Below are 15,152 nucleotides of genomic sequence, written 5' to 3'. Positions count from 1 at the left end.
GCAGAGAGAGACGACAGAGTCGAGAGATTGACAGAGACACGAGAGAGACGAGAGAGAGACGAGAGGGCTACAGAGTGCAGAGAGATGATCGTTGAGAGATGACCGTTGAGAGACGACAACCAGAGGTCGCTACAGAGTGCAGAGAGACGAGAGTGATGAGGAGCTGTGAGGAGCTTTCAGGGCTATCATGAAATTACATTAATAACCCTAATCAGCGTCACTGGCTTCACTTGTGCCCCGCAAAATGGTAGATAATGACTTCTGTGCCAGGGAGCTTCTCTGACACAAGGAAAAAGTGTGCCCATTGTCTGGTTCGGCACACATTTGCTGAACCAGCACAGAAAATCCAAACCGGTTTACCATACAAGATTCTGGTTACTTCTGTGCCAAAACGAGCAAATGGCACAGAATAAGTGTGCCAGAATCGTTATCATACAACCCCTTATTCTGTGCCATTTGCTCGTTTTGGCACAGAAGTGACCAGAATCTTGTATGGTAAACCGGTTCGGATTTTATGTGCTGATTCAGCAAATGTGTGCAGAAGCTCTGGTACAGAAGTGATTCTGTGTAAAATGCGGGGCACACTGGCTCTCGTTGACGGTACTTAGGGTTATCGATGACCCTAAAATGTGTTCTCTGCCATTCTCAACGTCTCTCTGCACTCGACATTTTCTCGGCCATTCTCAATGTCTCTCTACACTCGACTACAGCAACGGTCATCTTGCCCTAGTTCTACATCTCGATCTATCCCTTCTCTCTCATCTCTCCCAACTCTCTCTTACTTTTTTTTTTGGTAAGAAAGATATTTTACTGATTCAACAGAAATCCTCTAGGAATTTTACACATAAGGGAGTCAAAAAGAAGGACTCAAGATAAAAAGGGGGTGGGGAATGTAGATATACACAACTGTCCTGGGATATCGCAGTATTTTTTGCCAGTGTGTCTGCCACAAAGTTAGCCTCTCTGGGAATATGTATGAAAGTGCACTGCGTAAAATAAGAGGCTAGTTGTATGATGTCAGCTATTATGAGAGAGATTTTCCAGCTATTGCGGGACATCGGATTTTGTAGAGATAGCACGAGTGCTTGGTTGTCGCTTTCCACACACACGTGTGACAGATTGAAATCCCGTGCAAGAGCCAATCCTCTGCGGATGGCAAGAGCTTCCGAGATAATAGAGTCCTGGCAACCTGTACCTTGGCTAAAAGCAAAAACCATCTGATGGTTACAATCCCGAGCTATGCCACCGATACCTGATCTATGTCTTTCAGAGAAGAAGGATCCATCCACATTGAGTTTGAAATGCCCTGTCTCTCGGGGTTCCCAACTCTCTCTTACTTACCAATACTTAAAAGCAACATATGAGGTAAGTACGTAAATTCCGATTATACTAGCCCATCCCTATTCTTGCATGCGACGTTATGAGAGCCCACTTGGCAATCAAATTATTCTCCTTTACGCTTTAGACCTGGTCTTCGACATTGGCCGCACTACCCCTCACGTGATTCCCTCACGTGACTGACACGCAGGTCATATTGGCAATTTGGGGTCGGTCATCAGTGTCCTCCCGCAAGCACGCAATCCGGTTGATGCTCAAGATCTCGAGAGCCCAAAGTTTTCAAAACTAGTCGAAACGAATAAGGCGGAACGAACATAACAACTGAGGATTCCTTACCGTAGCGCTTCCTTATTCGATTTCATCAATTATAAATTGTTCAGTACTTCGCTGCATGCGGTTTTCTCATCAAAATTTCGCCAATTTCTTTGTTTCTGTGGTTCCCTGGCCTTGTGTCTGTTTTCTTGAAGTGATATTCCCTCGCTGAAGATTTCTTCAGATCATGGCGGTTCGTTTCAAGTTCAGGAGCTCCGTCGACTACGGTTCCATCGACCTAGACGGTCGTCCTTCAATTTCGGTTCGAGACTTAAGGTCTAAGATTGTTCAACAGAAGAATTTGAAGATCTGTGAAGATTTCGATCTCGTCATATCAGACGCCGAAACTGGGGAAGGTATCTTTTAACATTCAATGTTTTCTACGACGTTTTTTGCCTTTTTAATTGTATGGAAATATTTTCTTAGTTGACTTTGTTTTTTCAATTTAGAGTACGATGACGAGGATTTTCTCGTGCCAAGAGGTTCAATTGTGGTAATTAAGCGAGTGCCTGCTGGTGCTGGAAGATCAGTGCATTCGGCTGTGTAAGATTTCCTCTTTAGTATTATTGCTTCGTAGAATAAACATGTGGAAACTAAGAAATTTGCATTCGTGTGAGTATTGGATTGCTTAAACTTAAAAGCCTTCGTTAGATTATTTATAATGATATGAAGGCGATGATACCTTTCTCAGTAGTTGTTAATTGTTGTATAACTTTATATTTGAGGATTAAATGTGCATATTTCTTGTCCAGTAAATGCCTATGCACAAGTGATATAATCTAGATTTAACGAATTAGAAGAGGTAGGGGTAGACCTAAGATAACCTTAAAGAAGTGGTGATAAAGGATATGCATGGCTTAGTCCTTGTATCTAGCATGACCTTAAATTGAGCTAATTGGAAGGCAAGAATCCATGTAGCCGACCCCATTTAGTTGCGACAAAGTTTCTTGTTGTTATTGTTTGTTATATTACTCTATATTTGAGAATTTAATTTGCTAAGTGATGTAAGATCCTATAAGGCCCATAGGAATGTAGTATTTCGAGGCAAAGTAGGAATCGTAGATGCCATGCATGACAGACTCTTACTGCTACCAATAGTTCAGGGGAAAAAGTCATTTCTCCTGTAGTTGATAAACTTTTTGACTATCTGATGGCTAGTTTGTGAAATCACAAGTACCTTCCCTCTCATATCTTTCTCACTACTTCTAGCCACTTGTTTGTGCCTTATTGGTAACCTATATCTAAGAAAATGATAGACTTACAGAAGATATCTTTCTTTTTATCCTTCTTATATAATGAAAAAGTGGTAGATTACAGCCTTCTTCCCCCCCCCCCCAGTGGTGAATAGATTATTTAATGATTTTTTTTAGAATTCCTGGTCATTTGGTATCCGTATTAATTTGAAAGCACATGAGTCATATTCTGTATCAAAATACTTTCTCATTTTACTGTTAATGCTTTTTATGTCTTAGGATGCAACTCAGGTTTCCTTTATGGAAATATGTGAGGTAATTAAATGTCAAGAATCAGGAGTCATTATCTATTTGATATGGATATTTATTTCTGTAAGCAGTATGATTCAGATATAGATTCTCAAAATGCAAGGGAAAATTAGGAGAAGAATGAATACAATGTGTCTACCTTTTCTGTGGTGTGAATCCCTTTTACTATTTTTCCAACTTGAACTTCACAATTATTCAGGATTAACTTAATGTTTCTGTTCTGTTGTTTGACGTGCATTATCATATTTCCCCCTGTTGCCACCAAAAGGGGGGGGGAGCAGAAAATTGCAGCATTATTCAATTTATTGTATCCATGAAACTGCCACTGCAACTGAGAGTTTATAGATGCTGGAAAAGTCTTTTCTCAAAGAGGAAGTACTGGATAGATTATTCAGTTATATGTGAATTCGAACTTGTCATGGCATCTAAGTGATCCAAGATGTTGGAAGGGGCCTGGATGCAAAGTAAATGATGCAGTGCTCTGACACCTATTATTAGAAGGAAAAATAAAATAAAATAGAGTATTGTAACATTTTTAAGAGGTGGGCTACTGGCTGAGATGTGGTGATTCAGATATACTGCTTTAGACCGACCCAAATCCAACTGAGTTTTCTGGCCTAGATTAAGGGGTCTAATTTAAGTCACGCTCCGATAGAATTTTAGGAATTATCTTATTCGGGGAACAAAGTCTTTGTTTATTTTATTGTTTTATTTATTTTAGAAGCTAGTTGCATAGGATACTTGATTCCTAATTGATGTTAGTTTCCTTATTCGAATTATTATCCTAGTTAGAGAGTCTGTCTTATTTTAAGAGTCCTTCAATGTTCTTTATATATGATGTTATACCCCGTTGTTAAAGATATATAGAGAATATGAATTGAATTTTATGTTCATGAAGAGCTTGTGTGGTTGTCTCTGTGTGTACATGTTCTTTCGCCCAACTCTTCTTATGCATTCCTCTCTTTCCCCTTGCATCTCTCATTTCTCTGAGGCTTTTTCTTTCTCCTAGCCAACTTATTATGAAGCCAAATTAGAAAGTTCTCTCGCCCTTCGACTTGTTTATATCCATTCAAAAGTCTCCTTGCCCTCTTCCATGGATGCCTCCATAATCCTTGTGATGTTTCTTCTTTGTGTTATTCTGCCTATCCTTCCCCTTCCATTTATTCGATGAATTATCCAACCATTAACCACCATTCCTCAATCCAAGATTTCAATGGATGATTTCCCAACATTAATATGAAAAAGCTTTCTATCCTCTGTTTCAATTAAAGGTTTCACCATGAGTTGATGCGGGTCCACATCCACAAGAATGCCCATAGATAAGCAACCGAACCTTGAACTTTTCTCTCTAACAGCCTAAAATGTGATGAAGTACAGGGATTTTTTTTAGTAAATTTAGGAAACTTAAGAGGGGTTTGGTGAAATAAGAATTTTATATCTACACTTAAATCTTCGCCTTTTCAATCTACACAGTCGGATTCAATTGAATTTACGTGGTGCAATCGTGACGGACTGGAAGCCATGCGACCGTAAAAAAAAAAAAAAACTCTTCTTGTCACTCAAGCAAAAGACAGGAATAAAGCGAGGCAAAGCTTCATCAATGTCATCAAATCTGTAGCTGAGAACAGCCAAGTACATTCACACACACACACACACATATATATATAGAGAGAGAGCAAGGAGTACTCACTCGGAGGTCGTAGTTGTCACGGCGACGAGGCGATGCGAGGCGGTTTTAGCTAATTGAGTCGATGAGTCGACGAGGCGCCCTCCGAGGCGCTTTTAAGGCGGTCGAGGCGTTTTAAGTGAAATTTTTACTTTTCAGTGTACATCTCATACACTAATTCATTATAAACATATCTTTTATATAATAAAAAAACTAATATTAGCCATTTAGCCTACCTCAAGTCATCCATCATATTACAAACCACACATAGTAGGTCCTAAATAAATTCCAAGTATCATACTATCATTAACAAGAATCAAGATATGATAAAATGTAACTAAATAGTAAAAACATAGATGCATGAGCAAGTTCAATGATAAGAAAAGAATCATTACATTTAAAGGGACCATTTAAATCTAAGAGAAACCTACAAAAACCTCCCTGAAGCTTATGCAAGGAAAGAATTCATCGGCTGGACCTAAAGTACCAAGTTGCTGAATTATCAGAAAAAAACCAAACAACAAAAGAAAACAGAGACACACGTACACCAGATAAGAAAAGAATCATTACAATGATACAATCAGGTAGATGAAATAGAGATGGAACAAATTCAATGAAGAAGAATTGTTACAAATAAAACAAAAAAACGTAGATACACCAGATAGCAGGTTCAGAGTATGCAATGAGGTGCAATTTGTAAGTCACAGATTCACAGAGATGGTGAACAAAGTTACCGACGACATATAAGTATATAACATAGCTACAACGCAGAAAAAAAAAGCATTCCGGCGACCTACTGTCGCCTGAGATGGTGAACAAAGTTACCGGCGACATATAAGTATATAACATAGCTACAACGCAGAAAAAAAGAGAGCATTCCGGCGACATACCTCTCCACTTCTCCCTGTCTCTGCTTTTGAAAAAGAGTTCCTGCGACAGGTTTTCAAACACCAATTTACGGTCCTAAAACATTTTTGTCAACACAGACTGGAAAAAAACATTCTAGGCGTGAAACATGTGTTTCAGAACAGAATGGTTACCAAACAGGTCCTAAAAATAAATTAAGTAAAGAAACGAAACTAGCTACTACCATAAGCATTTTAATTACCCATATCATAGGCCAAAAAATCTGGCCGATTACATGCCAAACATACATGTAACCTAACCATACTCTTGTTCCCATTAAATTTTTTGCCTCTTTTGCTGATGTGACTACAGCCTTTAACACCCGTTGTTTTGTGTTTGATGGATCTCCTTTTAAGATACTGTTGCACTAAGATGAATCCTTGTACAGGATACTACAGTACAATCAACATTGTACAATGTTGAACTTTACACCAACACACACTGATTCCAATTTGTCTGTAAAGTCCTGTATCATTGGCTATTCAACATCATTTATCTATTTCAATATTTAATAGGTATTATATCTGTTTAAATTAATTCCAAGAGTAGTAGTTGACATCTCATATGAAAACAAACTGTAACTTGATTACTGCAAGAAGAATCTTGTTGCCTACAGTGTCTGATGATTGATTCTGTTACAGAGATGAATTGTTTGTGACATACTGACATTATGTGTCTTTTAATAAATTTTCTGTATGATGGAGCTAGACTGCTAAATTTGATTATACTTGATTATTTCCAGAACTTTGAATAGATGTTGTCATTTTGGTTTGTATTTTGGCTTACAAATTGAAATTCTGCTTCAGGCCGCACATTAATTCAGTTGAGAATTGGGTGGCCAAATCTGCCAATTTTATTGGTAATGCTGGATCTTTTCCTTCTATGGTATGTCTCAAACCTTAGCTTGTTGAAGCATGAATCTTTCTCTCATATATGTAAGCACTAGTGCAATAATATGTAATTTTTAACAAGAGTGGATGCTTTGTGGTTATGATTCATAAATTGACATTGGACTGGATGGTACCTGAGAAAGATGCATCCAACAGTTGTAAAGAGAATAAGAGAAGGGAGAGCTAGAAAATGGTAGAAGAAGAGGAAGAAGTGGTAAGGAGATTGGTTATAGAATGTTGTGGGATGGAATAGACTTCACTTATCAATGTATTGATTCACATTACTTACCTGACCCCCATAATAATTTAAGGGAGCTAAGGGAGGTAAAAAAAAAATAATAAACTATAAAGCTAAAACAAGATAATATCCCATTCCCAGGTTTCAAACTACCTTTATCACATGATTTTTTTTTTAAAACACTTCCGTGTAAGGTGGAGAATAAGTGTGTTCAATTCCTAGCTTACGTAGTCAGAAGGGTGCTGGACTGATAAAAGACGAGCCCTTTCATGGAGATATCTCAGCGAACTGGTCACATACTCTCATAAAAGGGCTGCATATGTGGCCAACATCGATCTCTTTTTTAATGATATGTCGGTCTTCATCTATCCACTTTGTTTGGCAATGTTGCACAAGATTGTGGCATATACTCAGAGCAGCTCTCTTATCACCATAAAGCCTCATATAGGTGATTTTTCATCGAATTCCGACTCTTGCACCTGCTTTCTTATCCATAAAAGTTGACATAATCCATGAGCCATAGCAGCAAAATTCTGCCTCTGCACTCGATTGGCTACAAGTTATTGTTTCTCCTCCATGTGAGCAGGTTGCCACCCACAAATGTACAATAACCGTAGACCTTTTATGAGAAATTGAACAAGCCTGATCAACAACCATGTAGCCTTCTATTCTCAAGTGCTTGTTGTAATGAATCAGGATCCTGCGACCAGCTTAAAGACAAGAATGAAGAGAGAACTGAGAAGAAAAAGTAGGGAGGAAAGCTATTGCAAGCAGTAAAGAAGGCATGCGATCGTGTGTATTTCCCCAATCAGTTTCTTCATCATGTGAGATCGATTGGTGATTCTATAGTCTTCATCCATGGCTTACCTCATGATTTCTTCAACCTCTTCACTTTGCAGCCTCATCCGTGGAACCTCTTTGTAACCTAGGTTCTAATGATAAGTGAGTTGGAATTCATTGGTTGATAGAACAAGAGAGAGATGAGAGTAGGAGGTAGAAAAAGAGGAGATATATTGGCCCACTTAGCCAAATACGAGGAATTGAATAGCTGCTGCTGTGCGTACATAAGGTAGCTTAGGAAGCTAAAAAAGGTAAAAAGGTAAAAACATAATGCAACATAATATCCCAGTACCCAGAGTATCCTTATTGCATGAATCCATAACACAAAATCATGACATTGATGCCGATTTCCATCCATATATAATTGAAGTTTTCAACTTTGATGATTAATAGGCGAAGTTTCTAGTTTCCAGAATTTCTGTACTGTCCATTTTGGGATTTTTTGGGGGTTATGAATGGCATTACAGAACATCACTAGTAGGCATGGAAACTCCCAAAAACCTCCTCTTCCCATCTTCCCACCATAAGGGGGAAAAGAAGGAAGCAAAAAAAAAAAGTCCATTAATTTATAAAAAGAACGTAAAACTGGATTCAGAGGTTTTATCCCCTGGGTAATCTTTCCTATAGGGAACTCTAGGGTAGAAAAATAACGTGACTTCTGCCTTGAAGCTGCTGGATTGCTACTGTAGAGTTTACCTGCTTTACTTTCCTCAAAGCACCATATGCTTCTTTTGCTATGAAGTTATACATGCACCCTTGAATGCATTGTTATTTTGTTCATATTCTATTTTAGATATTGATATTTATTACCTATTTTGCAGAATAATGATGACGATAATTTTGATGACTTCGGAATTGATTTGTATTCTGCTCCTGATGAAGCTATATTGGACTCGGATCTTGATGTAGATAAAGTGAATTCCCTTGGTAGCAAGAAGGCTGATAATGCTTTTCAAAGGTATTGCATTTCTCTTGACTCTCTGGTTAAAGCTGCACTTTCAGTTCATCTGACTGTGCTTGTATTATTACTCCTTGTGTGCTTCCGCCAGTTTTTTTTCTAGCCTGATGTCAACTGCCTACGATATCCGACTTTAACTCATAGGTGTCCTACTAATTTGTGTACAGTCAACCTGAGAAGTTGCCTAACCATTTCTGCATTTCCAAGATAATTCTGAAATCTACTAGATGTGCGTACCTCAATGAATGATAGCTTTCTCTGTGTCTCTTTGTCAAGCAGATACTGTTCTTTTATGATGTGGAATTTGTCTTGAAAATACCTAAGCAAGCTCCCAAGGGGGGAAATAAGCAACCCATCTATAAGATCCAGTTGAACTCTAAACTCTCATGAGAGATTTCATGCTCTAGTTAGTAGGTTGATCAACTCGTTTTCTAACAATATTTTCACATTTCCAGCACAATACTCTCAATTGTTTTTTCTTTTAAGAGCAATATGAAGTCTATATGATTGGTGTCAAGAGTGGGGGAGGCTGGAGGCACCATTTAACATTTCCTGTAATTGGTGGAGGTATATAAGAAGAACTTTGACTTCTAGCCTAGTAAGGAGGTTTCAAAACCATGTCAGAATGATATCATTGTCTTTCATCTGCTCCCTGCATCCTTCATGGTCAGGAGCAGGAGGACCAGATGGAATGTACCTGATCTTGTCTTTGGCCATGATGTAGACTCTCACAGCCTGAGTCACAGTGAATAGTAGTTTTCCCTTTGAGCTTTATTGATGTGATATTTGGACATTCAAATTGCTTGTAGCAGAGGTAGTAATTTGGTCTTTCATAACAGGGTTCTGGAAGGTCATTTGGTGGGGACCTAAAAATGGACTTTAGGAAAAGAAGATAAATAGACAAGAAACAAAGGCCACTTTATACCGTTGTGGGCTGGAAATAAGAACCAGCAATATGGCACTCTTTGCAGAAATGAGGACCTCCAGGAATCCATACATAAAACCAACAATCTTGTACGGACTTGTTGCATAGACAAAAATTGATTTGTAGGATCATAGAGAAGGTAGATGTGGTAAATATTAGCATCATAAACTTGTAGTCTTGGATATGTGCTTAGTCCCAAGAACACATAAAAGTTCCAAGGTAAACTATCCCAGAATAAGATGGTGAAATTTGAAAGGAGATACTCTAAATCCTTCGTTAATGAAGTAGTCAAACAAGGAAAATGGGATTTTAAAGGGGATACCAATGCAATGTGGAATGAGATGGCTATGTGTATTAAGAAGGTGGCTAAAGATGTTCTAGGTGAATCAAAAGGAAAAATCCATTCTTATAGAGAGACGTGGTGGTGGGACCTGATGAAATCCCAATTGAAGTATGGAAGAGCTTAGGAATCCATGGACTAGTTTGGTTGACTAAGTTGTTTAATAAGATTATGAGCACAGGGAAAATGCCAGATGATTGGAGGAGAAGTGTTGTGGTTCCAATTTACAAAAATAAAGGAGATATTCAAAGTTGTAATAACTATAGAGGCATTAAATTGATGAGCCATATGATGAAATTATGGGAGAGAATAATTGAAACCCGTTTGAGACACTTAACTACGATTCGCGGAGAACCAATTTGGGTTTATGCCGGGAAGATCTACAACGGAGGCTATTTACTTAATTAGGAGACTTATAGAAAGGTATAGAGAATGTAGGAAAGACCTTCATATGGTATTTATTGACCTAGAAAAAGCTTATGATAGAGTCCCTAGAGCGTTAATTTGGCAAGTACTAGAGAAAAGATGTGTTGTAAGTAAATATGTAGATATAATTAAGGATATGTATGATGGTTCGGTGACTAGTGTTAGAACAGTGGGGGGACAAAGTAATGAATTCCCGATAACAGTTGGGCTACATCAAGGGTCAACTTTAAGCCCATATCTATTTGCACTGGTAATGGATGAATTAACCAAAGACATTCAAGATGAGGTCCCCTGGTATATGCTTTTTGCAGATGATATTGTGTTGATTATTGAGACTCAAGTGGGGATTAATACCAAATTAGAATCATGGAGAGTAGCTTTGGAATCAAAAGGCTTTAAACTTAGTAGATCGAAGAAAATATCTAGTTTGTAACTTTAGTCATGATCGGGCGGTGATGAGGTGGTGATACTTGACGATAAAGAGATTCCTCAGAGTGATTGTTTTAGGTACCTAGGTTCAATCATAAGTAAAAGAGGTGATTTAGAGGATGATGTTTCCCAAAGAATTAAAATAGGGTGGATGAAGTGGAGAGGTGCGTCCGGGGTCTTATGTGATCGGCGTATTCCATTAAAGCTTAAAGGAAAATTTTATAGGACCGTTGTTAGACCAGCTATGATGTACGGTGCAGAGTCTTTGGGGTGTTAAAAAAGAATCATATAGATAAACTCAGTGTAGCAGAAATGAGGATGCTAAGATGGATGAGTGGCAAAACTAGGATGGATAAGATAAGAAACGATCATATTAGAGTTGGTCCGGGAGTTGCTCCTATAAGTGATAAGCTTATAGAAAGTCGTTTGAGGTGGCACGACCACGTTCAACGGAGACCTATAAATGCTCCTGTTCGGAGAAGTGATATAATCCATATTGAAGGAACTAGAATAGATCGGGGTAGACCTAAGATAACCTTAGGAGAAGTGGTGAGAAAGGATATGTATAGTTTAGGCCTTGTATCTAGCATGGCCTCGAACAGAACTGATTGGAGGGCAAGAATCCATGTAGCCGACCCCATTTAGTTGGGACAAGGCTTATTGTTGTTGTATAAAACTACTCAGAAAAGCCAAGGAACCAGCCATCAAGACTAACCTGAATAATCGACGTGTGCAGGAAATGGGGAGAAAATTGATTCTTGCTCCTCAAGTTTGCTAACAAACATAGATATCATGTGGGTGACATAACATGATAGGGGGACTAGGGAGCGGTGTAAACCCAATTTTAGGGTTAGGGCTTTTGTGGATTTTCCCTAAAATTAAGGGCTGCCCAGAATCTTCCAGCAAACAAGTCTAAGGGTGTTTTGGACTGGTTTCACAAGGGCTAGGTCAAGGCCAAGAGGGATTCTGTCAGGCTTGGGTGAAGGGGCTGTCGGTTTCAGACTTAGAACTTGCTGTAAAATAGTTTCAGATTAGGGTCAACAGTAAGCTTGGAAACTATTGGGGTTTCGACTAGGTGAGGAATGGGGCTGCTGCTGTTGTCTTATAATTTCAGATTTAGGCCCATCAGATTTAGGGTGAACTAGGGTTTAGGTCTAGAGGTTGAAGCTGAATTGCAAATTGTAATGAAGAAAATGAGGTGCAGAATTTTTAAAAGTGTCAGGTTTTTAGGCTTTAGATGGAATTTGGGGTAGGGATGGGATGAGGTGATTTGCGATCCAGTTAAGAGGCAAAGGGGTGGGGATTAGAGACCTTATAGGGGAGGGATGCTACTGCTGCCGTAGCGAAGAAGAGATAGAGAGGGAGGGCTGAATGGGTTGGAGAAGGAGGGGGGGGCAGGTTGCTATCAAGTTACAACAGTAAGGGGGGGGGAGAGGAATTAGGTTTGCATAAGGACAGGGGGAGGGACTGGGGGTGAAGGGGAAAGGGTGGGGGAGCCGTGCATGGGTAGGGAAGAAGGGGGAGGGGGCTGGGGGTGTAAACTTACTTGATGAAGCTGCTGTTGAGGATGAATTGTTGGTGGAACTTGAAGATGTACTGCTGTAGTTGAATCTAAAGAACTGAAAATCCGCTGTGGACCTCCCAAAGAGAACCATGACTTGTTTCCCACAAGCAATAACCAAATTTTAATCCAGACTTACAAAGAAAGAGTAGTCCTTGATTTATAACCCACTAAAAGAACTTAACATTAGGTAGGATTCCTTTATAGATTAGGATCCCACCACATGATCTCATCCATTGAAATAAATCTAAACATCCAAAGGTTCCTAATTGACACATGCTGAAGTAAAAGCTTAAATAACTTAAACTCTAACAAGCACATGCTAAATTCTTATTTAATGAAAATTTTAATTGTCACATGTGCTGGAGTTTTAATGAACTAAGGACTCAACTTCTAACTCAACGACCATCTCAAAGCAAGACTTCCTAACCAAATTGGACTCTCGAATTGAACTGGAATTAAATTCCAGCAAGTAATTAGGGTTGAAAATGCCCGAAATACCTCTCCTAGAGGGTTTGGCCAGCCTAGGGATGCTACCTAGTGGCATCATGTGGGCCCCACTTAGGGTTTTGGCTAGGGGCAACATTGTGGTAACATCAGGGAGTCCCCATATCATGGTTTCCTTATTGTGTAATGTCTTTAGTTATTAGTGTGCTAATCTAAGTATGTTTCCTCTCCGGCTTTAGACTTGGTTAAGAGTTAAATGCCCTTTGACTTATTACAAATATAATATTGGGGGTATGATGAGCAGAGATTCTATCACAGAGCCCTTCTCTCCCATTGTTTTCGCTTCTTTCTTCTCTTTACCTGGTCCTGGTTAGAGATTCAACTGCTTACATGGTATCAGAACGACCATAGCCAGCTGCCAGTACTTCTCTTCATGGTTTCTGTTTTGAGACTCATCTTTGGTTTTTTGTTTGGAAAAAGAAGCCACGATTCATAGATAACGAAGAACTGGGGATTTGAATATTAGAGACTGAGATATTAACATTTTGATACTACAATTGAACATCTAGTTGATTCCTGTTCTTTTCTTACTGATATGCGGATCTCAAAATTATCAACCCATGACAACCTTAAAGATGCAATCCGTTTTCTGACGGTAATTGAGGGATGGCGTTCATTATTTATGTTTTTTTATTTATTTTTTTTTTTTTTTTGGGGGGGGGTTTGTTGCTTGATTTTACTTTGCCTGTTGTGAAGAAGATCTCTGATTTTCTGGTTTTTTGTGTTGTTTGACTTAGTTTCTGGAGGGATCTTGTCTTTGATGTTGGTTATTGGTTTCAAGTGGAATCATATTCATAGGTGGTTCAGACCTCTGAAGACTGATCCCTGATTCCCCTTTAGTTGCGAGTACAGAAGCCTGCAACACTTACCACCAAGTTTCTGTGTCAGGTTCTCCTGCATCCTCCAGGATTGCAGTTTCTGTGTGTGTGGGTGTGACCTGAAATTCCAGGTCATTCTGGACCTAGTTGGAAAGCTTCATCTCTTGGAATCAAGCCTCCCTTTTTTCCACCTGTTTCTGGTATTTGAAGATCGATGACAACCTAACAGTTGTGTTTCTTGATCCCTTTATAAATTTGTTTCCAGATTTGTGTTCATCTCCTACTGTTAACCCTTGTTATTCTTATCCTCCTCTCCTAGTTCACCCCTCCCTTTAGTACGTTGCATCCCATTCACTTGAATCTCACTAATTTATGACACTACTACTCAATGATAAACTTTTGCCTGTTTAGAATTCTGCCACTGGTCGTATTTACTCTTTTGCCAGTTGTGCTTGTGATTTGATTATCTAATTCTTGGATGTACCTTTAAGCAATCCAACTTGGGGTACCCTAATGTGGGATCCACGTCAATTAGTTTCTGCATGAAGGTTCTGTAAATTTTTATTGGGATTCTATTTGTTACCATGTGGGATGATTGAAGATATACTTTTTGGGATATGATTTGCTAGTGCTTTTGATTATGGGATTTGTTGAGATGTTCATTGTGTGGTATGATTATTGGTCGCTATTTTTTTCATGTGTAACACTGCATGTGGGATGGAGAGAAGATGCTGCTGTAACTTTCTGGAAATAGAAGTGACTTGTTGGAGTGCCTTCCTGGAGATGGCCTTTTTTTTTTTTTGGTGTCTGAGGTTCATCCGGGTCACCTTGCGCACACCTCGATTACATCCTCAGAGGGAGCTTTGTCGTAGTCGAACCCATGACCTCTCCACTGAGAAGTATGGATCTTACCATTGGAGATGGGTAATTTTATAGCCATGGAAGTTGCACTTTTATGGGATAGTGTGTAGGTGTTGGACCTGCGCTATAATTGATTTTTTTGTGCAATCATTCGAGCTGAATTCTTTTGGACTTTTATGTAGCTGTTGGGTGCTACATTTTGCCATATTCTTTGAGAAGAGCATTGGGATTGATGTATTGTTGATTGGATTTATTTTGGGCTGCTATTATTGATGGGGTAAAGATAATTGAGTAGAATGCTGCTTTGCAGGGGCGGACCCACTAAGGGGCCAGGGGGGCCATGACCCCCCCTCGGATTTTTAAATTTTTTTTATTATTCCTTTAGTTTTTCACTTTTTATATTAATTTTCTTCATTTTTCCAATTTTTTTCTCTTCTCACATGTGAAATGTCACTATTTGGCCCCCCCTCAATATTGAGAATGATTTTTAAAGGGAAAATAATGGGTATAAATGTCATCCCTAGTTAAAAATTAATTCCTCATTCTCTATTTATTCTCCCCTTTCCTCTCTCACATCTTTTCTTTTTATTTATTCTCTTCTCTTTCTATAAATGTGGGTTAAAAGAAATTTTAAA

The 15,152-nt window shown here is 38.9% G+C and overlaps 1 protein-coding gene across 4 annotated transcripts in view; it reads left to right on the top strand.

The window, feature by feature from the left end:
* The first annotated feature begins 1,353 nt into the window (after window positions 1-1,353).
* Window positions 1,354-15,152, top strand: part of LOC149011845 (uncharacterized) — a 30,748-nt gene continuing 16,949 nt past the window's right edge. For all 4 annotated transcript variants that reach the window (XR_016174280.1, XM_089160393.1, XM_089160392.1 and 1 more), the window contains exons 1-4: window positions 1,354-2,006; window positions 2,100-2,193; window positions 6,531-6,609; window positions 8,514-8,650. Coding sequence is in view for 3 of the 4 variants with exons in the window: in XM_089160393.1 (XP_089016519.1) it covers window positions 1,838-2,006; window positions 2,100-2,193; window positions 6,531-6,609; window positions 8,514-8,650 (479 nt within the window). In the remaining variant the exon portion in view is untranslated. The remainder of the gene's footprint in view (window positions 2,007-2,099; window positions 2,194-6,530; window positions 6,610-8,513; window positions 8,651-15,152) is intronic.

The sequence above is a fragment of the Hakea prostrata genome, chromosome 7 (assembly GCF_041222555.1).
Source record: "Hakea prostrata isolate BN-2017 chromosome 7, UWA_Hpros_2, whole genome shotgun sequence".
NCBI classification, from domain to species: Eukaryota; Viridiplantae; Streptophyta; class Magnoliopsida; order Proteales; family Proteaceae; genus Hakea; species Hakea prostrata.
Note: the sequence above shows the minus strand (reverse complement) of the source record. Positions and strands in the feature narration are given on the sequence as shown.